This window comes from Lontra canadensis, unplaced genomic scaffold, assembly GCF_010015895.1.
Source record: "Lontra canadensis isolate GAN:19392208 unplaced genomic scaffold, GSC_riverotter_1.0 scaffold30, whole genome shotgun sequence".
Classification (NCBI taxonomy): Eukaryota; Metazoa; Chordata; class Mammalia; order Carnivora; family Mustelidae; genus Lontra; species Lontra canadensis.
Window position 1 is genome coordinate 14,299,450 of NW_022631024.1, and position 26,642 is coordinate 14,326,091.

The 26,642-nt window shown below is 53.3% G+C and overlaps 2 protein-coding genes across 4 annotated transcripts; both read left to right on the forward strand.

Annotated features, from left to right (window-relative positions):
* Window positions 1–4,802: 4,802 nt before the first annotated feature.
* Window positions 4,803–11,937, forward strand: SET (SET nuclear proto-oncogene). Of its 2 annotated transcripts, none has more exons than XM_032866014.1 (8): window positions 4,803–5,224; window positions 6,780–6,837; window positions 7,514–7,656; window positions 8,011–8,114; window positions 8,218–8,331; window positions 9,097–9,267; window positions 9,356–9,502; window positions 10,112–11,937. In XM_032866014.1, exons 1-8 carry the CDS (start codon window positions 5,152–5,154, stop codon window positions 10,133–10,135), a joined length of 834 nt encoding a protein of 277 aa, XP_032721905.1. In that variant the 5' UTR covers window positions 4,803–5,151; the 3' UTR covers window positions 10,136–11,937. The 2 variants fall into 2 exon arrangements, with proteins under 2 accessions (XP_032721905.1, XP_032721906.1); XM_032866015.1 differs by having other exon boundaries at window positions 4,804–5,224; window positions 9,356–9,461.
* A 3,679-nt stretch (window positions 11,938–15,616) lies between these two features.
* On the forward strand, window positions 15,617–26,607 carry PKN3 (protein kinase N3). Of its 2 annotated transcripts, none has more exons than XM_032866016.1 (22): window positions 15,617–16,109; window positions 18,254–18,494; window positions 18,703–18,848; window positions 19,335–19,446; window positions 19,529–19,656; window positions 19,871–20,054; window positions 21,193–21,339; window positions 21,423–21,532; window positions 21,639–21,782; window positions 22,164–22,239; window positions 22,324–22,486; window positions 22,680–22,782; window positions 22,890–22,957; window positions 23,246–23,309; window positions 23,460–23,551; window positions 23,823–23,999; window positions 24,941–25,003; window positions 25,105–25,181; window positions 25,596–25,738; window positions 25,825–25,932; window positions 26,108–26,188; window positions 26,294–26,607. In XM_032866016.1, the coding sequence occupies exons 1-22, from the start codon at window positions 15,900–15,902 to the stop codon at window positions 26,504–26,506; spliced, it is 2,850 nt and encodes a 949-aa protein (XP_032721907.1). In that variant the 5' UTR covers window positions 15,617–15,899; the 3' UTR covers window positions 26,507–26,607. The 2 variants fall into 2 exon arrangements, with proteins under 2 accessions (XP_032721907.1, XP_032721908.1); XM_032866017.1 differs by lacking the exon at window positions 15,617–16,109 and adding an exon at window positions 16,796–17,107.
* The last annotated feature ends 35 nt before the right edge of the window (window positions 26,608–26,642 follow it).

Sequence of the window (26,642 nt, forward strand, 5' to 3'; positions counted from 1 at the left end):
CAGAGGCTTTAACCCACTGAGCCACCCAGGCACCCTCAGTGTTCATTTCTGTCTCCAAGCTGATACCTGGAGTTTGGGTGGGAGTTAGCCAGACATGGATGGGAGTGAAGGTTATGGCTCTGAGGAATGATCCAGGCTGAGGTGAAGCAAGGGTATGTTTAAATCTAGAAGCCAAAAGAAAAAAATAAAGAAGAGGACAAGTTCTCAATGGGGCAGGTTTGCCTATCTAGAAGATTTAGGAAATGCTCACTACGGAGGGTCTTAGCACAGAACTTCTCCCACAGGAAATACCTCCTCCCGCCCACCGAGGGCCGAGAATGCCCCATAGGGAATTGCAGAGAGCAACTAAAAGAAGTTGATCTTGATTGGAGGGTGGGAGAGAAGGGATGAGACTGGGGGAGGGGATGGGGTGGGTGTCCCACTGTCATGTAAATATCCCTTCCTGCTGGCGGCGGCTCCGGTAGATTTAAACCTCGCCACCTGGGGCAGCTCCAGCAATCAGAGCTTCCAGACGTGCCTCTCTCCCGGTTTCCTGGGGTTTCCTCGCAGCATGGCCCCCAAACGCCAGTCTTTGCTCCCGCCTCAAACGAAGAAACCGAGACTGCCTCCTGCCTCCAAGCCAGGGCAGACGTCAACATCTCAGCACTTGCATAAGGGAGGTAAGTTCCTACACTACGCTTTATGGGAGACTTACAGGATTTTTTTTTCTTCCCAATGCCTGTTGAGATATGACCCCAAACACCTTGAAGGCTTTCAGCACAGGGTGGGTGAGTGGATTAGGGTGATGTGAAGAAAAAACTAGAAGGCAAAACTGAGAGACCTGGAGCACGTGGGACTTCATCCCTGCCCCCAACCCAACACTTAAGCTGGCCTGTCTCCCAGCCCCCAAACTCACTCCTCTTGGGTTCCCGGTCTTGGTAAGAGGCACCCCCATCCAGCCTGAGGCTGGGTGATGCATGACCCCCCTCCCCATCCAGACAAATCCCCCAGTCCTGGTGGTTCTACCTCCTGAATACCTCTCAGATCCGTCCACTTCCTTCCTGCGGCTGCTGCCTGGCCTCAGCTCTGGCCGGATTACTGCCACTCCTCTGGCTTCCAGCTTCCTCCTCCCGCCCCCCACCCACCCATCCAGCCCCAGCAAAGCCAATCACGTGACTCTCTGGTTAAAAACCCTTGCCTCCCCATCGCCCTCAAGGAGCCGACTAAGAGACTTCTCTCGTCCATCTGGCCCCTGGCCACCTCTCCAGGTTCCTCCTCCTTCTGGCACCTTTCACTGCTCTTCTCTCTCTCTCTCACCTCAGGGGCTGGAAGCCCACTTTTCCTCTGCCTGGATCACTCTTGTCTCCTTACCTGTGCTCCTCTCCTTCTGCCCTTTCTGCTGATAAGTCACTTCTTGCAGGTGTTCTTTGAGCCACAGCTGCCGGGTGTTAGGAGCCCCCTTCTGCCCTTGTAGCGAAGCGCCCAGAGTCCCCCCAGCCTCCCCCTTACCTCATTACATTGTAATTGTCTGTTTCACATCTGCCCCTTCCCCCACATTAACTGTTAACTTGGAGGTAAGGTCTGTGTTTTCCAGACACACTGCTTGGAGCCAGTCACAACGTGGTCTGTTTGTGAGATTAGGCCTCTCCCAATAGAGTGGGGATATGTGGGGCCTTCGAGGGAGCTGGGTCCCGACACTCGGGAGACAGGAAAGCGTTGCACTAGGAAAATGTGACAGCAGGCTGCCTAAGTGCAGAGGGGAGCAGCTCGGAGCCCATAAATCTTCCTAATTTGCTGACATGGCTAAGATCCAGTCGTGCTTGTGGAGGGAGCACTGGATGAAGAGTCCACATCTTGGTGCTCCCGTGGGTCTGCTGGGTGACCTGGCAAGTTTGGCTTGAATGGGTCCCAGTCCATCCGCTTCCAAATGAGATGTGAAAGACCTGCCCCGCTGATGCCTCCCTGTGGTAAAGCTGGACAGCCAGGGTTATAAACCTGGCTCTGGCTGACTGTGTGATCTTGTTGGGCAAGTGGCATAACTCGTGCTTCCTTCTTCTGTAAGATGGGCTCAACAGAATCCCTCTGTTAGGCTTGCTGTATGGCTTAAACAGATGTGAAACACTCAAGACACCAAATGGCTCATAATCCGTGCTCTTGATGGCTCATAAATTTCTTCCCACTTGTGAGCAGTAAAATATGGATGAGACCTCCTGGTCACCTTCTGTTTAGCTCCTTGGGAGAATCGACAGGACTGGGATGGATTAGAAGATACAACCATAGCTCCTCCAGGGTGGTTCATCTAAATCCAGATGACAGCTCATGCCCCTCTCAGGGCACCCATCAGGCAGGCACATCAGCTCTCAAAACAGAAGTTGTGAATAATCCCATTTGACAGATCAGGAAAAGGAGGCTCAAAGAGGTAGATGGGATAGGTTTTGAAGGCCATCCTTGCTAACATTTCCTGGTCATCTTGGGACACTGCGGTGTTGTAGAGAATTCCCACATCTTTCTTCCAATCTTTAAGTTGCGGGGCTCTCCTCCCTCAAAGAAAGCTGCGGAGGAGAGGAGAGAGGTCAAGGAGAGAAAGCAGAGCTCATGGTGTTAGATTCGGGGAGACCACAGGGACTAATTCAGCATGGGTGAATTATCTCTTGGCGTGTCCATGCCACTCCCTTGTTTACTGAAAATCTTGCCCTTTTGCTTTCTCTTTCTCTTCCACTTCCTAGTGTGGGCTCCCTGCATTCATCTTGAGAAATGTTGTGGGAAAGGTCAGGAAGAGGAGCGGAATGCTTCTAAGGGCTGGGATGGTTGGAGAAGAGACTTGGAGCCCTGGCGGATGTGTGGGATATTCAGGTAGATCAGGCACTTAGGAGATGCTCTGGGTCACTGGTACTCACAACCTGTGAGCAGGCTTTGTCTGAAAACAGCAGCCCTCAGCACAGTGTTTTTCAGACCATTTCATCTCATTAATGGGTGACAAAATCAATTTAGTGGAGTGCAACCTGCATTTAAAGAAAATAAAATAGAGTAGAAAATTAAGAGGCCCATCACACTTAGTAAGGGTAAGTATTATTTTGTGTCTAGGTGTCTACTGAGTCCTGATGTCAAATGTCATGTCAAAAAATGGAAAAACGATCTTTGGGCAGGGGCCTTATTATCTGCTGGTCTGCCACTCACATCAGAAAAAGTTGGATTTAGCTGCGAGATGAGGATATTAATACTTGCTTTGTATTTTATGAGGATTAAATGAGAAAACATCTATAGTTTATCACAGCCTGTGGCCCAGGGTGCATTCTTCAGCAGTGCACTAGAGCCTTATGTTTTAACTCAGCATTGTTCAGTGACATCACAGGAAATTGGCCAGGAGAGTACTGATACACCACGGAAATCAGCAAATGCTACAAATCAGGGGTTTTGGTGTGTGTATGTGTTTTTTCCCTTCTGGGAAACGGTTGTCAAATATTGACCAACTCATCACTGGTACTAATAATTCTTCCTTTAAGATGCCTGTCCAACTGAGACAGGTGCGGGATTGAGGTGGGCTCAGTCCCAGGGAGCGAGTTCAGGCTTTTTGTGGTCCACCTCTTGGGGCTATGGAAGAGGGACTAGAACAGTGGTGCATTTGCATTATCTGAAAAACATTTATTAGAGAGAGAGAAAGCAAGAGAGGGGAAAAGGTTAGAGGGAGAAGCAGACTGATGTAAGGAGCTGGGAGCCGGGTGCAGGACTCCATCCCAGGACTTCGAAATCATAACCTGAGCCAAAGGCAGACGCTTAACCCACTGAGCCACTCAGGCGCCCTGAAAAACATTATTTAAACAGACATGTCTTGGCCTTACTTAATGGTTCAAGTCTTGGCGGCTGAAGCAGGTCTTGTAGGTCCCATCTCTGACGTGGTGAAATGAATTTAACACCGTCTACACCATAGGACAGTTGTGTGCCTCAATGAGATCCACTCCTATTGCTGTCTCCTAGCCTTCGGTACTGTTTCTCCTAAGTATTAGGCACGGAGTTGGGCAGAAAAGGCGCGGATAAGTGTGGTATCTTCCAGTTTGGCACCAATCACACAACGTTCCCCCTTGTCAGCCTTTTTTTTTTTTTTTTTTTTTTTTTGAATTACATAATTTCACAACAGAAATAGGCACAGAGAGGGAAGGTGACCTGCCCAAGTGCACACAGCCGTCGGGGCAGAGCTTGGACTAGAAGCCAGGAAAAGGCCTTGTAAGTGGACTGGACAGCTTCGGGGTTTGCAGACAAGCTTGAGTGAATCCCAAGGGCAGCTTCCCCATCTGGAAAATAGGATGGAGATGCCGTCTTCCTTCACCCACCAAGAGTGATGCCCCAGCAGTGTCCCAGGGCGCCGAGCCCGGGGTGCGTGTATTTCTGGGCCCCGGTGTGAAGCTAGGCTACAACAAGGCCTACACTTCTGGGGGGCTGTAACACCCCACTCCCCCGCGCTCCTCGCCACCCGGCGGAGAAGGGAAGCCGCTCCGCCACCACGTGATACGCCCGCCGGGGGGCCTGCGCGCAGCCCGGCGAGGCCCCGCCTCTCGGGCCGCCGCGCGCCCGTAGCGCGCAAATGTCCCGGGTCGGGCTGGAGAAGGGGAAAGCGGGGGAGGGGAGCGCGGCGCGGGGGGCCGGCCCCGTACGTCGCGGCGTTCCTTCCTCCCGCCTCTCGGCCGGGCCCTGTGTCTCCTCGCCGCGGCTCCGCCCCCTCGTCCCGGAGCTCCAGCCAATGGCGGGGCGGCGCGAGCCTCTCCGGCCGGGGGCGGGGCGTGCGCGCGGGGCCTGGCGCGCCTGCGCCCTGCCGCCCGCCCCTCGCCGTGAGGAGGAGGTGGTGGAGGAGGCGGCTCGGGGAGAGCGAGCAGCGAGCTGGACCGCGGAACCTGAGTGAGGGAGCCGAGCCGCCTGCCCGCCCGCCGCCGCCTCCCCTCCGTAAGCAGGAGCCCGGGCCGGGGCCCGGCACGCCGCCCCAGCCCCTCCCTCGCCGTCAGGCCGCGAGGGCAGCGCGCGTGAGCCAGGGGGAGGGAGAGCGAGCGAGCGAGCGCCGGGAGGAGGCGGCCGGACCGAGCGAGCGCCCGCGCGTGTGGCGTGAGGGGAAGCCGCTGCCCGCCCCCTTCGCCTTCCCTTCTCTCCCCCTCCCCGCTCCCCCCCCGACCGCGGAGCAGCACCATGTCGGCGCCGGCGGCCAAAGTCAGTAAAAAGGAGCTCAACTCCAACCACGACGGGGCCGACGAGACCTCAGGTGAGGAGCAGGCGAGGCGGGGGCCGGCCCGCGCCGCCATCTTCGCCGCCCGCCCGGCCCGGAGGCCGCCGGCGGGGCCCGGGGCGCGCGGGGGGGCGCTGGGCGGACGGGCCGGCGCGCGCCTCGGCGCCCTTTTTTGTGCGCGCGGGGCCGGGGCCAGGGTGGCGCCGCGGCGGCGGACGGCGCTGCGAGGCGGGGGTGCTGCGGCCTGCTCGGCGCGGGCGGAGGAGCCCCCCCCTTCCTCTCCCCCCTCCCTCGCTCTCCTCCCCCTCCCTCCCTCCCGAGAAGCCTCTCTTTATTGTGCTCCGCCATGATGCCTCGCTCCCATCAGCCGCCGCCGCCGCCACATGGTGCGGCCGGACGCGGCCCCGCGGCCGGGCCTCCGCGCGGCTCCCCCTTCGCGCCCGGCCTGCGGGCGGCGTCCCCGCACCCGCACCCGGAGGCCGGCCCCGGCGCGGCCCTCCGCCTGGAGCTGGGGCGGGGTGGGGGCGCGGGGGAGCACGCGGCCGGCCGCGCACTGGGCCTGGGCCGCCGGGGAGGATGCTCTCGCCGGCCCCGGGCACACTTCCCACGTGGGGTAGCCACGCCGTCGCGGCAGAGCGCTGTGAAACCTGGCCCGGCGGCCAGCGTGTCGGAGGGGCTTTACAATGGCTCTCAGCAAACCTCCCAGCCTTGGCCGTAAAGGCTTTCTCGGCAGGGGGGCTGCAAAACCCGGGATGGTTACCGGAAATGAACCGCGCGATCGGGCCCCTTCACGCCCACTTAGCTTTGTAGGTTCTGCAGTCTTCGCCGGACAAAAGGGCACCTCTTCCATAGCACACCCCTTTTCCTCCTCTGCCTTCTGTGGCTCATAGTTCTCAGCCTTCATGCTTGCTCCCTCTGAGTGTGCTCCAGAATCGTGTGGGGCCGCATCTGAGATAAGCCCGCCTGAAATTGGGTTGGGGAGGGGAGAGAAAGGTCAGGGTGGAATCCCAAGGTTCCTAATCTAAGAAGGTAAAGTCTGGTGTTTACGATGGTCGGGTAGATTCAAGGGCCTTACCTGTCACGCGTGTCTGATAATTGTAATCGATGCAGAGCGGTATTTTCAACTTTGTGTAAGAAGTGATTCTACCAGTAAGATAGGTGGTGTCCCCATTTTCGTTATGGTCTTGGGTTAGTTTCCGTATTGGCGTTAACAGCTGGCATCATTTCTGTTAGCAGGTATATGATGTGATAAGTAACAGTAAGAATTTTTGAATAAGGCTTATTCCTTATCTTTCATAATAGAAACTTTGGTAACTGGTCTCGTTCTTGGAAGGGAAGTCTTGAAAAAGTGCTGCAGATATTTTGAGTAGCCTAGCAGATTGCATTTGTGAATAGTCTTTTAATTAAAAAGCAATTTGTCAACTACAGGCATGAACACGTGGAGAGCATGCCGTGTAGTAGGCAGTTTGTTTTTGCAAAACTGCTTTATTGATGCGTCACATCACAGACTGTTGACCTCAGGAAAACTAATTTTATATTTTAACTGGTATTGAGTCCTGTTTTTTTTTTTTTTTTTTTTTTTTTTTTGCAGAAAAAGAACAGCAAGAAGCAATTGAACATATTGATGAAGTACAAAATGAAATAGACAGGTAAAGTTTTTTGTAGTTTACTTTGCAGAAGTTTTCTGAGATATTCCACTTACAGTCTGGTAATCATTGAAACTGTGGTCAAATAAATCTGTATCCACTGCCTAAGAGGAGATGGTTATAACTTGGAAATATTTTGAAAGTTCAGTGTTAATTTCCTGTGAAATACTTGTATGTGGACCAGAACGTTTTTGAAGAAAGTACATTGACCTAAAGCCTGGGTTTGCTTTCAAAGGCTACAAGTTGTCTGAATTGCAGTGCCTGGACTTCTGATAGTTCAGCATTATGGCATCAGTGTTGCTCCCACTTGGGTTATAACTTTGTTACTTTACTGGCAACTTTTTTTTTTTTTTTTTTTTGTAAACAGTCTGCCTGAGGTTGAAACAGTTGAAGTTAGCCTGGTGATAGAGTTGGTGATGTAAATATACAATGTTACGAAAATGCTCAGTTTGGGCACTTTGCGAACTCTTAATTATTGAGAATGTGTGTTGGTGAAGCCCATCAAATTGCCATCTTAGTTTTGACTTGTGTCTCTAACTAGAAAAATAGAGGTGTTTCGGTTATTATAAATAAGTACTTTGTATTCTTCTAAAGCTAATAAGTAAATATTCTGGAGTTTCAGCGGTTTTGTGTTTGTCAGTAACCATCATGGTCAACATGGTTTTTTCATTTGCTTCAGACTTAATGAACAAGCCAGTGAGGAGATTTTGAAAGTAGAACAGAAATATAACAAACTCCGCCAACCATTTTTTCAGAAGAGGTCGGAATTGATCGCCAAAATCCCCAATTTTTGGGTAACAACATTTGTCAACCATCCACAAGGTATGTTGTATCATAACATTTCTTCTAGGGTATGGGATGTCTGTGCTTGTTAGAGTGGAGGGACTTGGCTGGAGAACTTAGTTGAACATGTTGGTTTTACAAAGAGATTAAAACACTTGAGAGGGGAGGCTTCCTTTTAATGCTTTCTCTATTTTAGAAGAGACTGTTCTGATTTGAGATTCTCTTTAATTACTTGGTAAAAGATAGTGACGGCTCTGACACTGATCTGTCTGGTTTGCATTTAATGGATTTATGAAATCAAAGATTCTCCTTTGGAAAATTTTTAAAGGCATCACTTGAATTGTTTGTTAATATTTGTTTAATATTCATTTGACCTATAATTTGGTCACCTAGTGTCTGCACTGCTTGGGGAGGAGGATGAAGAGGCGCTGCATTATTTGACAAGAGTTGAAGTGACAGAATTTGAAGATATTAAATCAGGTTACAGAATAGATTTTGTAAGTATCAGTAACTCTTATTTGCCAGTATGGAAATGAATTGGAGCTTTGGTTTGAAGACCTGTTTTGTATTGATTTCCAGTTCTCCCATCTTTTATTATAGTATTTTGATGAAAACCCTTACTTCGAAAATAAAGTTCTCTCCAAAGAATTTCATCTGAATGAGAGTGGTGATCCATCTTCAAAGTCCACTGAAATCAAATGGAAATCTGGAAAGGTATTTGAGGAATTGTTGGGTGAAGGTATCATTTCATGTATTTTGGTTTAGTTAAACCACTTAGCCAATACTGCTGCTTTGGTAATGTGTGTGATACAAATCCTTAATATTAAAAAAAAGAAAGAAAGAAAAAATCTCTAGTGTGTTAAAGCCAAATACCTTGGCTTGGAGCTGTTGTTACAAATTCTAGTTGTAACAACAGCTCCAAGCCAAGGTATTTAAAGAAACATTGTTTTGATTTTCATATTGGTGGTTGAGCTTTTTCAAATGGCTTGCTACTTCCCAAGCTGCATTTATGTCTGCATCTAAGTGGTGAACCCATTTTAAAAATTTTTTAAAGATTTTGTTTATATCGGGGGGGGGGAGGAAGAAGCAGACTCCTTGCTGAGCTGAGAGCCCTATTTGGGGTTCAGTCCCAGGATGCTGAGCCACCCAGGTGTGCCTCCCCCCTCCCATGTTAAGTTATTATACTGTGTTATGGTAGTGGTTGTCAAACTGGACCTAATTTTGTTAAAAAGCCAAATTTATATGGTACCTTTTCAGGAAAAACTTATATAAACTTAATAAGTCTTTGCAGACCTAGAATCCTAGGATTTCTTTTATTTACCTGCTATATGTTTTATTTGTTTTAGATGGCAAGTGTAGATAACATACAAGTATTACCCACACTCCCCACCCAGCTTTTGGGTTAAAATCTTAATTTATAGGGAATTTAGGTGTTGTGGAGAACCTGACTCAAAAGTTCTTCTATCTTCATTTATTTAGGATTTGACGAAACGTTCAAGTCAAACACAGAATAAAGCCAGCAGGAAGAGACAGCATGAGGAACCAGAGAGCTTCTTCACCTGGTTTACTGACCATTCTGATGCAGGTGCTGATGAGTTAGGAGAGGTCATCAAAGATGATATTTGGCCAAATCCATTACAGTACTACTTGGTGAGTTGAGAATGCGCTTTTTTTCAAAGTTGTATTTGTCTCCTTTGTTTGAAAATTAGTTCCTCAGGTAACTCTTGGTTTTTTTAAGGTTCCCGATATGGATGACGAAGAAGGGGAAGGAGAAGAGGATGATGATGATGATGAAGAAGAAGAAGGATTGGAAGATATTGATGAAGAAGGAGATGAGGATGAAGGTGAAGAAGATGAAGATGATGATGAGGGGGAGGAAGGAGAGGTAAAAGAAAGTTTGGTTAAGTCCAAAAAACGATCATCTCAGAGAATTTACCTTGTTACTTTGTGGGTTTAAATGTATTGTATAATAGAACTGGCCAACTGATCGTGGGAGGATTTGTAGGTGAGATAAGCTATTTTGTTGTATGGAAGGAGATTTTAATAAGGTCCTTGTATCCGTGACATAACTATAACTCGTTCTGCCTTTGTAGTTAGTACTCCATCCTGTCCTTCCCTGGCCAGTACTTAACGAAGGTGGTACGGATAGTGCAGCTGGTCAAATTCTGAGAAATCTAAGTAACAGATTCACATGTTTTGGGCAAACATTAAAATTCTCAAAGTGCAATTAAGTAGATTGGTTTTTGTTTGTATTATTTGGTATGAAAGAGGTGAGTGATTTTAGTGAGTGCTGAAAAGTTAACTAATTTATCTGAAACAACATCACTGTGTTTTTCAGTTGAGATTTGATAAAGACTGACTCGTAGGTTCGTAAAATTACGAGTACCGATAATGTGGCAGTAGGTTCTGTGGAAGTCCGTAAGTTTTGTGTGAATGTTGAGGAATAACTTTAGAATTAACCCTGAAGGTTGACTGCCCACTTTTTTTCTTACAGGAGGATGAAGGAGAAGATGACTAATGGAACACTGATGGATTCCAACCTTCCTTTTTTAATTTTCTTCAGTCCCTGGGAGCAAGTTGCCGTCTTTTTTTTTTTTTTTTCCTTTTTCTTTTTCTTTTCTCCTCTCGTGCTCATTCGCCCTGTTTTTTTGAAGTCTCCTTTTTCTCTCCCTTTATACCATGGTTCTCAGCTTATTTTGGGGGGGAAATACCTTGAGCAGAATACAGTGGGAAAAGAATCTCTACCCCTTTTTGTTCCAAATTCATTTTTGTCCCTTCCTGTCTCAACAAAAACAAAAACTTTATGGAATCAACACCACCGTGCTCTGTGGGAAAAAAGAAAAACCTTCTGCTCCCTTAGCTCTGCTGGAAGCTGGAGGGTGCTAGGCCCCTGTGTAGTAGTGCATAGAATTCTAGCTTTTTTCCTCCTTTCTCTGTATATTGGGCTCAGAGATTACACTGTGTCTCTATGTGAATATGGACAGTTAGCATTTACCAACATGTACCTGTCTACTTTCTCTTGTTTAAAAAAAAGAAAAAAAAACTTAAAAAAATGGGGTTATAGAAGGTCAGCAAAGGGTGGGTTTGAGATGTTTGGGTGGGTTAAGTGGGCATTTTGACAACATGGCTTCTCCTTTGGCATGTTTAATTGTGATGTTTAACGGACATCCTTGCAGTTTAAGATGACACTTTTAAAATAAAACTCTCTCCTAATGATGACTTGAGCCCTGCCACTCGATGGGAGAATCAGCAGAACTTGTAGGATCTTATTTGGAATTGACATTCTCTATTGTAATTTTGTTCCTGTTTATTTTTAAATTTTCTTTTTGTTTCACTGGAAAGGAAAGATGATGCTCAGTTTTAAACGTTAAAAGTGTACAAGTTGCTTTGTTACAATAAAACTAAATGTGTACACAAAGGATTTGATGCTTTTCTCTCAGAACAGGTGTATTTAATATGATTTTCCAAGTTTGACTTGTATAACGTATTGTCAAACTTTGTCACCCTGACTCCGTATTTTTTGATACACACTTTGCAGGGTGACCTCAGGGCTGTGTGGACTGAGAAAGGGATCTGAATCAATGTATTAATGTCTCCAAAGCCAGGAGCCATCGTGGGTACAGTTTGCCGTCAGTTTCTGAAATCTTCCACATCAGTCGGGATACCAGATTGCTCAGAACTCAATTCTGATTATGTTGTGCCCTTGATTTGTGTCTCAAATTGGCATTTTTAAAAATGGGCCTTTATTTACCTGGATATAATAATAGTGCCTGCCACCACCATCAGACAGACCTGGTGCTCTAATGCCAAGTTACACACAGGGCAGTTACTGGCGCGTCTTCGTTGGTACTATGAAGTGTGGCCGAGAAGACAGACTCTCAGTAAGAAGTCCGTATTGGTGGTAAGAAACTCAGGAGTACTTTTGTCTCAAAGTACTAGCTATTTAGCATATAGCTCTCAAGCGAGGCCTGTCTGTGTGAATCCGGGTGAGATGACAGGCCCAGCTCTGCTAAATGCCGTTGTGCATAGGATACCATTTTGGGAAGCTACCTAATGCATAAGCTTTTTAATGCTGTAAATTATAGTAGCTAAAATTAAATGCCACTTAACTTTTTCAGAGATGAATTAATGGACAGCCTGGTCAAATTCAAAGCTTTTTGATGTATAAAACTTTATAAATGGAACTATTCCATCGATAGGCAAAGTGTAATGAAAACCTGTCTAGATGGATAGTATGTAATTTCTGCACAGGTCATGTTTAGTAATACATTACTGTATACCGGTCAGGAATCTTGCTCCAATAAAGGAACATAAAGATTTTTTTTGACTGGGGTCATTCTCGTTTTGTAGAGACATGTTAACTTGCTCTTGGATTGAGATAATAAGGAAGTTTTTCCGTGTGACTTGCATTCACAGCGACGGGAAGGGGGGAACCGCTCTTCAAATTGTACAGTGTAGTAGAGAGAGCATCTGTACGAAAGGATAGATAAAAAGTTCATGGAAAAAAACTTCTTTGGAATGTAGTTAGTTCCTGAAGGGATTGAGTATTTTCCTATTGAAGTCTCAACATTTAAAGGACTCTTGGCTAGCCAAAAGAAAAAAAAAAAAACAAGTAGTCACTTGAATTACTCATTAAGTAGGCCTGTAATATTTGTTTCTCAAAGTTACAGCTTACTAAAACTGACAGATGGTGAATTCAGAGCGCTGTCAGGTTATAGGTCACATATAATCTTAAAATATTCCTTTACTTTTGAGCAGGTGATTTAAGAAAGTAGCCCTTAAAAGAGAACTTCCTCCCTTGGGGCACTTGGGTGGCTCAGTGGGTTAAACCTTTGCCTCTGGCTCAGGTCATGATCTCAGGGTCCTTGGGATTTATCCCCACATAAGGTTCTCTGCTCAGCAGAGAGCCTGCTTTCCCCTCTCTGCCTACTTGTGATCTCTTTCCCTGTCAAATAAAATCTTTTTTAAAAAAAGATAATTTCCTCCCAGCTATTGAGACCACCTTTGAGACTGCCCCATCCCTGCAAATCTGTGAAGGATCCTAGGCTGTGAGGCAGGCAGGTGGCAATGTTAGTGTACTAGAAAGTGCTACACAGTAGCAAGGGCGCTTTGTGCCCCATTGCAAGAGGGGTTCCTGGGCTGGCCCTTAGGTGTGTATTGGAAAGTGCCAAATGAATGGCTTAAAACTCCTTTGGTACAAGGACATTTCAAAAGAAAAAGGGCAAGTGTTGGCTGTTGAGGTACTTTCTTTGGGAAGAAGGCATCTTCCAAAGCTGTGCCAGACTTTGCTAAACTCTGTGAACTGGGGCACAGAGGATAATGTATCTATCTGGTAATGTATCCTTAGGTTTCATTTCAAACCTGAAGGAACATGTTATTTTAGACCATCCGTGCAATTGAGGGGGTTTCTCCAAGGATGTTCTGATTTCCGAAAGACTGAACTGTTCCCTGACCTCTGTGATAGGCCCTGCAGTTTGACCCAGCTCTGGCTCTAGGATGTAGAGTCGTAAATGTCCGCAGAATCCTGTCTCTTTAGGTTGCCATTGGTTTTATATCTGGCCTGTTCCACTTGTGTTAGCTGTCAGGCTGCCAAAAGTTAGATTTTTGACTTGATGGATTTGGGGGGCATTTTGGGCTTCAGAGGATTCCTAGCCAATTGTGTTTCTGAACTAATTTGGTAATTTTTATCATTACTGCTTTATAACAACTGGTTTCAGGGTTTCACTTGGTTCTAGAAACATAGGTTTAGTTTTTCTGACTTTTCTGTTAGCTTTTGGTATGACGTCTCTCTGCTCATTTCAAGAATGGAATTCTGTTGCAAAGGGTGAAAACTCTCAGGGTTTCTGAAGATCAAGACAAGTTATTTAGGAGATAAATGGATAGCCATTCCAGTTGTTTAAAGAGGACATCTTACCCCTTGGAAAAATACACCCCCCTCCAACCCCAGCAGTGACCATTCCTTTTCGAACATGTATCTGTGTTCATGAAGACCTACAAGTGTGATTAGAGCAAGAATAATGAGGGTGTTGTCAACTTGATTAGTTGGTGACATTGCGTACTCCTACTACCTACCCAAGGGAGGGAAATCTAAACATAGATGGATTGACGTTTCCAATACCGGGGATGAAAAAGTATAGAAAGAAAAACATTTTTAATGTACTCTGCTAGGAAGTTTTACAGTATTTTGGGTTGATGTTTATATAGTTTTAATAGCCAATTAGCTAGAGAGTTCAATATCCACTGGATATTGAATGTGAAGTGAACTTCAATTTTCTCAAGAATTAGTTTCATGAAGTGCCATCAGACAGAATGAAGCTATCTGATCTGACTCCTCCATCAGCCTAGGATTTGGTTTCCTTGTGGGTTTGCCCAGTCTGAGATTCATGGATTCTGCTACTTCTGAGTGCCTTTCCTTTATTGACCAGTTAGTGAAACACACGGCAACGTTGGAAAATCATTTTGAGTTTGTTCACATAATTCAGCTTTCTTGGCTGTAAAAGATAAATGATGGGAGAGAGGTACCCGCTGAAAAGAGGATATTGGGGCGCCTGGATGGCTCAGTTGTTAAGCATCTGCGTTCGGCTCAGGTGGTGATCCCAGGTTCCTGGGATTGAGCCCTGCATCGAGCTCTCTGCTCAGCGGGAAGCCTGCTTCTCCCTCTCCCACTCCCCCTGTTTTTGTTCCCTCTCTCTGTCAGATAAATAAAATCTTAGAAAAAAAAAAGAAAAGAGGAGCTTAGCTTTCCCTCAATCCTATGACCTACAGTTAGGAACTGATAGTCTTTTTTTGGTTCTAAATTATCCTTAATCAACATTCAGCTCAGTGCAACTTAATAATAACCCATTTAAAAGAGCCTACTATGTGCTGTTGTCTAAGCCCTCGGTAACTGATGTGCCCATGTGTAAAAGTGTCTCGACTTGCCTCTATGAAGTGTGGGCATGCCACCCCCCCCCCCCACTAAAGCGAGTTGCGTTTGCATATGTTGGTGTCCTTGGTTAATTTCCCATTGCAGGACAACCCAGGATTGTCCATGGCTTGTCAGTATCTCCTCCACTCTGTTGGGGAAGTGGAGAGAATGAAGAGGAACTCACATTTTCTTCAGTAAAAGCACTGGAGGGCGCCTATTCCAAGTCAGCAAATCAGCCATTCAATATTTGACCCCTACTCCCAGCCCCTTGGACCAGACTCCTTCCAGTGAAGTCCTAGTCATAGTGCTGGTTAGCACAGGATCCTAGAATTCCCACACAGGCAAGCCACTGCCAGATTGGTTCGTGCCCACCGGTTGGCTTTCCTGAAATTGGGGGTATTTCCTAAGATGTAAATGTGTCTTCTGTTTGGATGCGTTCTTTAGGGCAAGGAAAGAATGGTGGCTCTGGTTGACCCAGAAAGCTCCACTTTGGTTGAGTGGCAGGGGCCTGAGAGATGTTTGGTTTTATTTATTTATTTTTTAAGATTTTATTTAATTCTTCAGAGAGAGAGCACAAGCAGGGGGAGAGGCAGAAGCAGACTCCCCTCTGAGCAGGGAGCCCAGCGTGGGGCTGGATCCCAGAACCCTGCGGTCATGACGGGAGCCAAAGGCAAATGCTTAACCATCTGAGCCACCCACCCGGGTGCCCCGACATATTTGGTATCTTCACCTGTCATTTGTAATTTGGCGTGATTTGGGTGAAGCTTTACTTTCTTGAGACGCATACATTCTTAGAGTAGTGACTCTACACAGGGCCAAGACTTCGTGGGGCGACAAGTTTAGGATTAGCCCATTTGACACAAGGACCTAAGACGATGAGATGATAAATTTTCGGGGCGGGAAGCCGGTGGTGGCGGGGCAGCCTGCGGGGACCGGGCGGGCCGCACAGCAGGGTCCCGTGGCCGGCAGGCGGCGCTATCGCCGCCCGGCCACCCCTCAGGGCGCTAGAGAACCCCGGCCCGGGAAATGTCCCTTCCTGCCCTTCTGTCCCGGGCCAGGGGTCCGCGTCACACCGAGCGGGAACCGCGGCCTCAGGAAAGGGACACTGGGCCCCAAAGTCCGCGGACCGTGGGAGCCGGGGAGGCGCGGGGGCCCCGGGTTGGGGAGTAGGGTCCCGGGCGCTGACCTCTCGCGCCGAGAGGCGGCGCTGATCCCAGGTCCCGCGAGGGCCAGCGGACTTCGGGAGGGGGCGCCCGATCCCGCGGCTCCGGCTCCGCTTCCCGGGAAGTTTCAAGTTTGAAAGTCCTGGCGGAGGGGCCGGGGCTTCCGGAACGGCAGTGGTCGAGAGGAGGGGCGGTGCGGCCAGAGCGGCGCCATGGAGGAGGGGGCGCCGCGGCAGGTGAACGGCGCCGGGAGAGGCCGGGCTGCGGGCGCGGGCCGAGGGGCTCGGGAAGTCTCATGCACGCCGCGGGCGCCCCGAGCTCCGGCCGCGGCGCCGAGACCCGACCCCCAGCCCCTGCCCGGTCCATTCTCAGCCCCGGCCCCGGGCTTCGCTACACCTCGCGGGGCAGAGCTGAGCATGGGGGTGAGTCGTTCAGGCCCCCTGAGAACGTCCCTAAATCACCCCCAAGTGACTCAGAGCCTCCAGTCAGGCCAGCGCATGAGCACCTCCGAATCCGCAGTCAGGGCCACCGGGATGGGCCCCAAAGTTTCCTACAATCGGCTCTTCCCCGTGGGACCGTAGGACCGTGGGAATCTGTCTGGAAAGCAAAGGGGGGCCGTGGGGGCACACTGGGCCAGTCCTGGGGGGAGAGGAATGTGTGTGCGCTCAGGGGGAAGAGGCCCGAGGAGGGGGCCAATCTCTGCGCACTTGTGGGGGTCCTCCCCAGATCACAAAGGCATGTGGGGATTGGACACGAGAATGGGGGGTTCTGGCCCAACACCTGGGAGGGAACCTTGGGTCCACAGGGGGTTCTAGTTCAAATGGCTAGCGGGGAGCCCGGGGCGGGGGCGCCCTTAGTAGGGGCTGGTGGACACAGCAGCCAAAGCTGTGTGTTTGTCTGTCAGTGGTCGGGGAGGGGGGGAGGTCCACCCAGAGCAAATGTAGAGCTGAGAGGCGGCCTGTGTCCTTGGCAGGATGCCAGAGCAGTTAGGACCTGGGGAATGCCAAGGGTAAAGTGTAAAATGTCCCCCATAAGATTCCTGGAGAACCCCCACCCAGTGTCTTAGGCAGCCTTAAGCACTCCTCTGCCCCCTCCCACCCCCTTCCTCCGGAGGTCCCTCAGCCTGTTTCAGCCATGGCTTGTACACATTTTCCTATTTCCTGTGAACCTCCGCCCAACAGCGGCAGCTGGGTGACTCAGGACCCTGGTGGCCGGGCCCCCCGCTCCATGGGATCTTTGTTTGCTCAGGCCTTTGGCTCTGGCCCTCTGGCCTAGGGCCCTCAAAGGATTTCCTGAGTCCCGCCCCTGCCCTCTGACAGCCAGGCCAGCAGGCCAGCGCAGGCCTGGGGTCGGATGGGGGTTGTCCCTGAGGCTGGGGTGGCACCCCTAGCACTGGGCGCAAGAGATGGAGACCCAAGAGGTAAGGTGGAGGCCCCAAAGGAGTCCATGGGGAGTGGGGGGCATCGTGGGTCACTCTGGACTGAAGTCAGCTTTGGCACTAGTTGGTTCGAAATGTTGGCTTCTGAGAAGGAGCCTTTCCTCTTCCTTGCTCCCACCTGGGGTGAAGTGTGAGAAAGCTTCTACTTCCTCCTAGAAGCTGAGCTGGGAATGGCCTCCCGAGCTCTCCTCTGCCCCTCTCTGTGCCTCTGCTTTGCTACCTGCCGGAACATTCCTACTCAGGCCTCTGGCTGCCCTCTGTGTGTGACCTTGGGCGGTTCCCTAGCCTCCTTTCTGGCCCCAGATCTCAGCGGGAATTGTAGCCTTAGAGATGGCAGCCCGATGGGTTGGTGGGCAGAGGGTGGACTCCCCTTCTTGGTGCTGTGACCTCGGGCAAGTTATTCAGCCCCTCTGTGTCTCAGCTTCCCCATCTGTAAAATGGGGATAACAACTATACCTACCCCATGGGGTTGTTGTGAGGATTCGCAAATTAATGTCTGCAAAGCTCGGAACAGACCCCGACACCATGTACTATTGTCCCTTGAACAACCCAGGGGTCCGGGGCACTGACCGGCCCCCCGCTCCCCGGGGAGTTGAAAATGCACGTATATCTTTTGACTCCCCCAGAACTTAACTCCTAATAGCCCTACTGGTGACCGGAAGCCTTACCCATAACATCAACCGTTGACTAACACCTGTAACGTGCATCACGTGTACCCTGCACGGTATTCTTACAATAAAGGAAGCTAGAAAAAGAGGAAATGTTATTAAGAAAATCGTAAGGAAAAGAAAATACATTTACAGCTCTGGGCTGTATGTATGGAAAACAATTTGCTTGTAAGTGGACCCATGCGGTTCAAACCCGTGTCGTTGAAGAGTTGACTGTAGGCAGGACGAATTTTTCCCTTTCCCTCCTCTCTCGTAGCAGAGGGAGGGAGCACGGGTAGGGGACACAGCTTTGGGGTTCGCATCTGGCCCGGGGATACTATCTGGAAGGTCAGAGATGCCTCCCGAGATCGGGGGCTCCATCCTGGCTGCCGGATGGCACCAGGCACACCTCCGTTTGGGGGGACCCGCGGCCGCTGGTGGCTGGGATGGGAGGGGGCGTTACTGCTCTGCCATTCCACAGCCTGGAGCCGACCAGCGGCCCCCTGAGGATGAGAAAGAGGTGATCCGCCGGGCCATCCAGAAGGAGCTGAAAATCAAGGAGGGGGTAGAGAACCTGCGGAGGGTAGCCACGGACCGCCGCCACCTGGGCCACGTGCAGCAGCTCCTGCGTTCCTCCAACCGCCGCCTGGAGCAGCTGCACGGAGAGCTGAGGGCGCTGCACGCACGCATCGTGCTGCCGGACCCCGGGCCGGGCCTGGCCGGTGAGTGGGAAGTCGGACCCTCGGGGGCAGGAGGTGCTGCGCCCACCTAGCTCCTTGACCTCAGCCCTGACCCCTCTCAGAGCCTCCTCAGGTGTCACTCTGGCTAGGAGGGGTGGGGAGGGGTGGAGAGAGTGAGGCCCCAGGGCAGGGGGCTATGGGTCTGGGTCAGGGCCTGGGTCAGGGCTTAACGGCCCTGCTCTGTGCACAGAGCCTGTGGCCCCAGGCCCGCCGCCCCCCGTGGAGCAGCCCAGGGCTCGGCACCTAGAGGCTCTCCAGAGGCAGCTGCAGGTCGAGCTGAAGGTGAAGCAGGGGGCAGAGAACATGACCCGCACGTATGCCACCGGCACACCCAAGGTAAGGCTCCTGGGGTCTGGGGGAAGAGTTGTGGCTCTCAGATTGTTAGGGGAGGGGCTGCCCCAGCCCCCATTCTGAGAGGGAATGGAGCCGGGCCAGTGACCCTCTAAGGGAGACACAGTCTTAGCCATTAGTCTGATGGGGGAGGCATAGCCCTTAAATCTCAGCTCGGTGGGGCAGGCGCAGCTTGACGTCCTAATCTAACAGAGGGGCCCCAACTCGGTCTAATGGGGAAACCCCAGGCCGTGTTCCCGGTGTAGGAGGGAAGGCCCAGTCCTGGCCCTGACTCCGAGTGGGGAGCCTGGTCCTGATGTAATGGGGGAAGCTTGACCCCAGCTCTTGTCTGATGGAGGAGGCCTCCATCTGATGGAGGAGGCTCTGCCCCAGACCGAGGCTAACAAGGGAGGCTTGGCTTCAGCTTTGGTCCGACAGGGGAGGCCCCGGGCCGGCCCTGGATCAGTGGGGCCATATGTCATGACCCTACAGGAGAGGAAACTCCTGGCAGCGGCCCAGCAGATGCTGCGGGACAGCCGGCTGAAGGTGGCCCTGCTGAGGATGAAGATCAGCAGCCTGGAGGCCAGTGGGGCCCCGGAGCCAGGTGAGGCTTGGAGAGGCGCGGCTGGGCGGGGCTGGGCGGGGCTGGGCGGGGCTGGGCCTGAGGGCTGACCCCCTCCTCCCAGGTCCCGAGCTGCTGGCAGAGGAGCTGAGACACCGGCTACGCATTGAGGCCGCTGTGGCTGAGGGAGCCAAGAATGTGGTGAAGCTGCTGGGTGGCCGGCGAACGCACGACAGGAAGGCGCTGGCCGAGGTCAGACGGGGTGCCCTCCCTTCGTGACCGCTGCTCTCTGAGTGTCGGCTTGTCCCCACGCCACCCTCTGCACCGTGGTCGGGCTGTGCGGGGCAGCAGTGAGGAAACCGGACTCACGCTCTGTCTGGCTTTCATTGCGGGCAGGTGGCCTGAGCCCCCGGCCCTGGCCGCCGCGTTCATGGGCCTGTCCGCCCTTCCTGTTTCGGCTCCGCAGGCTCAGGCCCAGCTCCAGGAGTCCTCCCAGAAGCTGGACCTCCTGCGGCTGGCCTTGGAACAGCTGCTGGAGGGACTTCCTCCGGCTCATCCTCTGCGCGGCCGGGTGGCGCGGGAGCTGCGGACCGCTGTGTCTGGGAAGCCCCAGCCCTCGGGAGTGCTTGTGAAGCCTACCGCTGTGACAGGTAGCCAGGAGTTCCTCCCACATCAGGGCTCCCCTTTTCTTCCAGCGAGGGCCCTGAAACACAGAAGGGGTAGAACTCTGGAGAAAGAGTTTCAATCCAGGTCCCACTACCCGCTAGCTGCGTGAGCTTGGGCAATGGACTTCTGCTCTCTGGACCCTTAGGTTTTGTTTTCGTTTTTTTTAAAGATTTTATTCATTCATTTATTTGACAGAGAGAGAGATCACAAGTAGGCAGAGAGGCAGGCAGAGAGAGAGAAACAGGCTCCCCGCTCAGCAGAGAACCTGATGTGGGGCTCGATCCCAAGACCCTGAGACCATGACCTGAGCCGAAGGCAGAGGCTTTAATCCACTGAGCCACCCAGGTGTCCCTGGACCCTCAGTTTATTTTTCCCTGTCAAATGGGGATGACAGCTCCTATTTCATGGGGTTGCTGTGAAAGTCAGCGAGTTGTGGCGTGGGAAGTGCTAGGCACACTGTTGGCATTGTCCACACGCAATTGGCGAAGCCGTTATTTACGTGAGTAACCATGACAGTGGTTAAAGCACCCATGTTCGGGGAGCTCACAGCGCTGGCGGCAGTGGTACCCAGTCCTGGGCAGTTTGGACTACTAGAAAGTTGTTTTTTATCCCGGAGCTGGATTTGTCTGAATTGTAGCTGAATTCTAATCAACAAATAATCTAAGCATGCTGACTTTGGAAACCCTGAACTTCCTACCCAGGACACAGGGCCAGCCAGAGAGCCCAGTACCTTCCCTGCTCAGGGCTGGTTCAGGGTTAGATAGGCCACATCCCATTGTGAACAGAGCTGAGAAGGGGAAGTACAGGGGCTGCATAGGCTCCCTCATCTGGCTTTGGGAATTCAAGGAATGCTTCCTAGGAGGTGATATCTACACTTAGCCTTGAAGGACTTCTGGGAATTGGCCAAGTAGACAAGATGGGCAAGGCAGGGCAGGGCATGGCTTGTTAAAAGGCCTAGAATTCATCTGGGTGCTTGGGGCCACCTTATATACTGTCTCTTGGCTAGCCCCCCTCCACCCCCAGCTTAAGGTGGGCAAGATCTGGGTTCAGCCATCTTGGGGAGACCTGGGTGTGGCAGAGGGAGAATGACACTTCACGGTGTTCCCCGAACTCTCCCCACAGGGACGCTGGAGGTCCGCCTCCTGGGCTGTGAGCAGCTGCTGACAGCTGTGCCTGGACGGTCCCCAGCGGCCGCGCTGGCTGGGAGCCCCTCCCAGGGCTGGCTCCGGGGCAGGGCCAAGCCGCAGCGTGGTGGAGGAGACCTGGCCAGTGAGTAGGGGGCCACAGGGAGCTGGGGACAGCAGACAACCTCCATTCCTTGCCTGCCCTGAGCTCCCTGTCTGGCCCTGCAGGTGAGGTGCTGGCCGTGCTGAAGGTGGATAATCGTGTCGTGGGCCAAACTGGCTGGGGGCCGGTGGCCAAGCAGTCCTGGGACCAGACCTTTATTGTCCCCCTGGAGCGGGTGAGCCGTGGGGCAGGCAGGTGTGACCTCAGGCCATGGGGCAGAAGGCCAGCCAAGTAGGGACACATGCCATGCCCCACTCCTCAACCTGGCCTCCCCGACGTAGGCCCGGGAGCTGGAGATCGGGGTGCGCTGGCGGGACTGGCGGCAGCTGTGTGGCGTGGCCTTCCTGCGGCTGGAGGACTTCCTGGACAATGCCTGTCACGAGCTCTCCCTCAGTCTGGTGCCCCAGGGCCTGCTCTTTGCCCAGGTGCCCCCTACCCTGCCCTCTGACCTGACTAGAAGAGCCTTCAAGATGAGGTGACCCATCAGAGTGGAAATTGGGGCCCCAAGGGAGGTGGTCTCCAGGAACTAAGGATTCCCAGCCCCTGTCTGAGGACTACAGGGGAGTCCTCATCTTGGTCCTGACTGCCTAGCCTCACATCCGACCTGGACAAGTGCCTCTCTCCTCTGGACCTCAGTTTCCCCACGGGTACCAATGCAGACAGTGAATCCCTCTCTCTGGGCCCCTCTGGCTCTTGCATCATTGATATTGGGGGCTCAGGCTGGGATCCTAGAGATCAGGGAGGTACCCTCGTGGCAGGTGGGGTGGGAGAAGACTGGTCTCCAGCCCTGCCCTCTGCGCCTGCAGGTGACTTTCTGTGACCCTGTCATTGAGAGGAGGCCCCGGCTGCAGAGGCAGAAACGCATTTTCTCCAAACGCCGAGGTGTGGACAGGGAGAGGGCTGTGCATTTAGGGAGCAGGGCAGGGGCCGTTGGGGGCCCTGGGCTGAGCCCCCCTTTTGTCCCAGGTCAGGACTTCCTGAGGGCTTCGCAGATGAACCTCAGCATGGCGGCCTGGGGACGATTGGTCATGAGCCTGCTGCCTCCCTGCAGCTCCCCAAGCACAATCAGTCCCCCCAAAGCGTGCACCGAGACCCTGTCCACACCCCGGGCTGACCCTGCCTCGCCCAGGTGAGGAGCCGCCCTACCTTGGGGGCCTGCTTCTCTGCCGCATCCACCTCTCTCCAGGTGCAACTGCTGTCTTTCTGTTCCCGTCACTCCCCCTCCGACCCTCCATCTGTCTGTCTCTGGTTTTTGCTGTGCGTCTGTCCCCACTGCTCTTCCATCAGCCTGTGCCCCGCCATTGTCTGCTCTCTCCATGTAGTCATTTCCCACCCAAGAAGAGCCACTTGGGAGAAGAGACAAGGCCCCCGCCCAAGCCCCCACGCCTCTACCTGCCCCGGGAGCCGACCCCCGAGGAGATCCCGGTGAGGGGGTGCTGATGGCCCCAGGGAGCTGCTGGGTTAGGGGTGGCGGGGCTGGAGGGAAAGAGGGTGGGAAGCCCGGCTCTGTTTGAGCCCCTCTGCCCTCACAGCGCACCAAACGTCCCCACATGGAGCCTAGGACACGTCTTGGGCCGCCTCCTCCTGCCTCAGTCACCAGGTACCCACATTGGGCTCACTTTTATACTTAAGACATTTACCTACTCACTTGGGGTGTCCATTCAGACACCATCGGATGCTCCTTGCTGTCAGGTTCTTACTCACTAAAGCCATATTACTGAGCTCCAGCTGCATTCCAGACTCTAGGAAACCGCTATGCCTGGAACCCCCTACCCCCACCCCCAGCTGTCCAGCGTCATTGGTGGGGACAGCCCAGGACTGGACATGGAGGGTTTGGAGCAGCTCTTCATGGAGTCCCAGCTCTTGTCCTGTGCCCTCTGTCTTGCAGGAGAGCCCCCCGGCTTCAGGACTTCCGCTGCTTGGCCGTGCTGGGCCGGGGACACTTTGGGAAGGTAGTGGGCCGAGGAGGGGACCGTGGGAGGAGGTGAGCAGGCCCCAGCACCTCAGCTGAGAGGACACTGTGATCCATGGGGCCGTGGGTGTGGGAAGCAAAGGCAGCCCTGTGCTGTCCACCTGGAGCCTGAGCTCTCTCTGGTCCCCAGGTCCTCCTGGTCCAGTTCAAGGGCACGGGGAAATACTACGCCATCAAAGCGCTCAAGAAGCAGGAGGTGCTGAGCCGGGATGAGATGGAGAGGTGTGTAGTCAGGCCCATGGGCGTCTGGCCTTGGAGGGGATCCTGGATGGCCGGCCTGGGCCAGGGGCACCAGAAGGCTCTGAGCCAGTCCTGGCTTCTCTTTCTAGCACCCACAGCAGTTAACTGGGTGCCCTTGGGCAGGTCCTGCCTTCTCTTGGCCTGATATGTAGAAACCATCATTCTACCACCTGACACTTGGAAGTGCCAGAGAGCCAGGGCTCAGTCAGCAGGGGTCTTCCTTCCCTCCAAACACCCACTCCCCCCATCACAGCCTGTATTGCGAGAAACGCATCCTGGAGGCCGTGGGCCGCACGGGGCACCCCTTCCTGCTCTCCCTCCTTGCCTGCTTCCAGACCTCCAGCCATGCCTGCTTCGTGACCGAGTTTGCAGCTGGTGGCGACCTCATGATGCAGATCCACGAGGATGTCTTCCCTGAGCCCCAGGCCAGGTGGGTGCCCACCCCTCTTATCTGCCTCTCCCAGCAAGCCTTTCCCGGTCCCCTCTGCCCCGCTCCCTTCACCCTGCTTCCCCCAGGGTGCCCAGCAGCAGAATAGTGTGGAGTCAGGGAAGCCTTGGTTCAAACCCTGGTTGTCGCTCTTGTCAGCTCTCACAGCACCTCTGACCTTGGGCCTCAGTTTATGGAGCTGTGAATTGGGCACATGAGAACTAGGTCATAGGCTTATTGGGTAGATGAACCCAATGTTTATAAAGTGTGGAGCACTGGAACCTGTGACTAGTAAGGGAATGGCAACTGGAGTTATTTCTGTTTTCTTTTTTTCTTAAAGATTTTATTTATTTGTCAGAGTGAGAGAGAGAGCGCACAAGTAGGGGAAGCAGCAGGCAGAGGGAGAGGGAGAGGCAGGCTCCCTGCTGAGCAGGGAGCCCGACGTGGGGCTCGATCCCAGGACCCCGAGATCATGACCTGAGCTGAAGGCAGACGCTTAACCGACTGAGCCACCCAGGCGCCCCTGGAGTTATTTCTTGAGTAGCAGAGTGCTGGTTCTGGAGTTTGGGTCTGCCACTAGCTGTGTGACCCCAGGGGCATCCCTGATCTGAGTCTCAGATCCTCCTTTGAAAAACAGATGCGATGAGTATCAGCGGTGCATGGCTGGGAGGATGTGGGAGAGTAAGGCGTGAGGACACGTGGCATCATTCCTGGCACAATCTCAAAGCCCAGGAAGGGTAGGCTGTCAGCGGGCAGCAATGTTGGGGCCACTGTCTGGAGAAGCACCCACTCTCCCCGCCCCCTCCCCCTGGCATCTGACTCTGGCTGGGACATTCAGGGCTGCCCGGGTTGGGGCCATCCTGGTGTCTCCCCGCCCTGCCCACCACAGTCCTGGGTCTGAACTCCCTCTGCCCCCCCCCCCCCCCACCCCATGCCACTCACAGGTTCTACCTGGCTTGTGTGGTCCTCGGGCTGCAGTTCTTACATGAGAAGAAGATCATTTACAGGTAACTTGCCGCAGAGGTGCTGGGGGCGGGGGTGAAAGAGCAGCCACTGCCCTCCTCCTGCGATGCTCTAGGGCCCCTCCGATCCGCCCCCTTACCCTCAGGGACCTGAAGTTGGATAACCTTCTGCTGGATGCCCAGGGTTTCCTGAAGATCGCAGACTTTGGGCTGTGTAAGGAAGGTGGGTCCCTGCTGCCCAGGATTCCCTGTCCTCCAGCGCTGCTCCCCAGCCCAGGCCAGCAGGGTTGTGGCCCACCATCCCCACCCCAGCCCTCATTCCAGGGACCAGCTGGACACATCGGTTTTTGCTTCCCAGCCTGAGAGGCTCTTGAAGAGCCCCAGCCTGCCCTCAGCCAGAGGGAGAGGGCACCAGGTTCTCATTTTCCTTTGTGACCTTGGCATATAAACTTGACTGGGCTCTGCTTTCTCCTGTCAGATGACGTTAAAAACTGCTCCCCCTTCTAGGGTATGGGGCAGGGCTTGGCATGGGTCTCAGTACCTCGGGTCACGAGGGTTGGCTGTTGATTCTCACGCCCACTGAGGCTGTGTGGATGAGACATGCTGGGCTAGCACCAGTGTGGATGCTGGTTTGCAGGGATCGGCTTTGGGGACCGGACGAGCACGTTCTGTGGCACCCCCGAGTTCCTGGCCCCGGAGGTGCTGACCCAGGAGGCCTACACACGGGCCGTGGACTGGTGGGGGTTGGGTGTGCTGCTCTACGAGATGCTGGTGGGTGAGGTGAGCACTGGACCTGGGCTGCCGGGGCTGCTAGGTGGGGGCGGGGGGTGTGCTTAGGCACCCTGGTGAACCCCCTTTCCCCCTAGTGCCCATTCCCCGGAGACACGGAAGAGGAGGTGTTTGACTGTATCGTCAATGCGGATGCCCCATATCCCCGCTTTCTGTCGGTGCAAGGTCTCGAGCTCATTCAGAAGGTGATCACCACGGGGGACTGGGCAGGGCTGGGCTGGACAGTGGCCATGGCTCATGGCTGCCCTGTCACCACCCATTCTCTTGGGGGCCCCGCGGCCCAGCTCACTTGGGGAACGTGGGCAGGTGGGCAGTGCCTGGGGCCAAGTGCCCTCTGTGAGCCCCCGTCTTCTGGCCCAGCTCCTGCAGAAGTGCCCGGAGCAGCGCCTAGGGGCAGGTGAGCAGGATGCGGAGGAGATCAAAACCCAGCCCTTCTTCAGGGTGAGTGGTGCCGGGTGCCGGGTGCCTGGCCCAGGGGGGAGGCATGGCGTGGCCACGTGGGCCGATGTTCATCGTCTCAGGCAGCTCTCCCCTTGCCCCCCCCAGACCACCGACTGGCAGGCCCTGCTCGCCCGCTCCGTCCGGCCCCCGTTCCTGCCCACGCTCTGTGGCCCTACAGACCTGCGCTACTTCGAGGGCGAGTTCACGGGGCTGCCGCCAGCCCTGACCCCGCCTGACCCCCGCTGCCCCCTGACCGCCCGCCAGCAGGCTGCCTTCCGAGACTTCGACTTTGTGTCTGAGAGATTCCTGGGGCCCTGAGGGCCTCTCGGGTGCGTCCACCCTGTCTCCCCAGATGCATGCCCTACCCTGGAGGCCTGGGCCTCCCTGGGTTATTTGTGGGTCTTGGGCCTTGAAGTGGCAGTTGTCGGGGGGGCTTTCCGCTACCACCACCTCC

Coding starts and splice junctions, on each gene's coding strand:
- PKN3 (XM_032866016.1), top strand. CDS start 15,900: ATGGAGGAGGGGGCGCCGCGGCAGGTGAACGGCGCCGGGAGAGGCCGG. Junction 19,447..19,528: donor CAGTGGGGCCCCGGAGCCAG/GTGAGGCTTGGA, acceptor CCCTCCTCCCAG/GTCCCGAGCTGCTGGCAGAG. Junction 24,000..24,940: donor TTCCCTGAGCCCCAGGCCAG/GTGGGTGCCCAC, acceptor TGCCACTCACAG/GTTCTACCTGGCTTGTGTGG.
- SET (XM_032866014.1), top strand. CDS start 5,152: ATGTCGGCGCCGGCGGCCAAAGTCAGTAAAAAGGAGCTCAACTCCAAC. Junction 8,115..8,217: donor CAGGTTACAGAATAGATTTT/GTAAGTATCAGT, acceptor CTTTTATTATAG/TATTTTGATGAAAACCCTTA. Junction 8,332..9,096: donor TCAAATGGAAATCTGGAAAG/GTATTTGAGGAA, acceptor TCATTTATTTAG/GATTTGACGAAACGTTCAAG.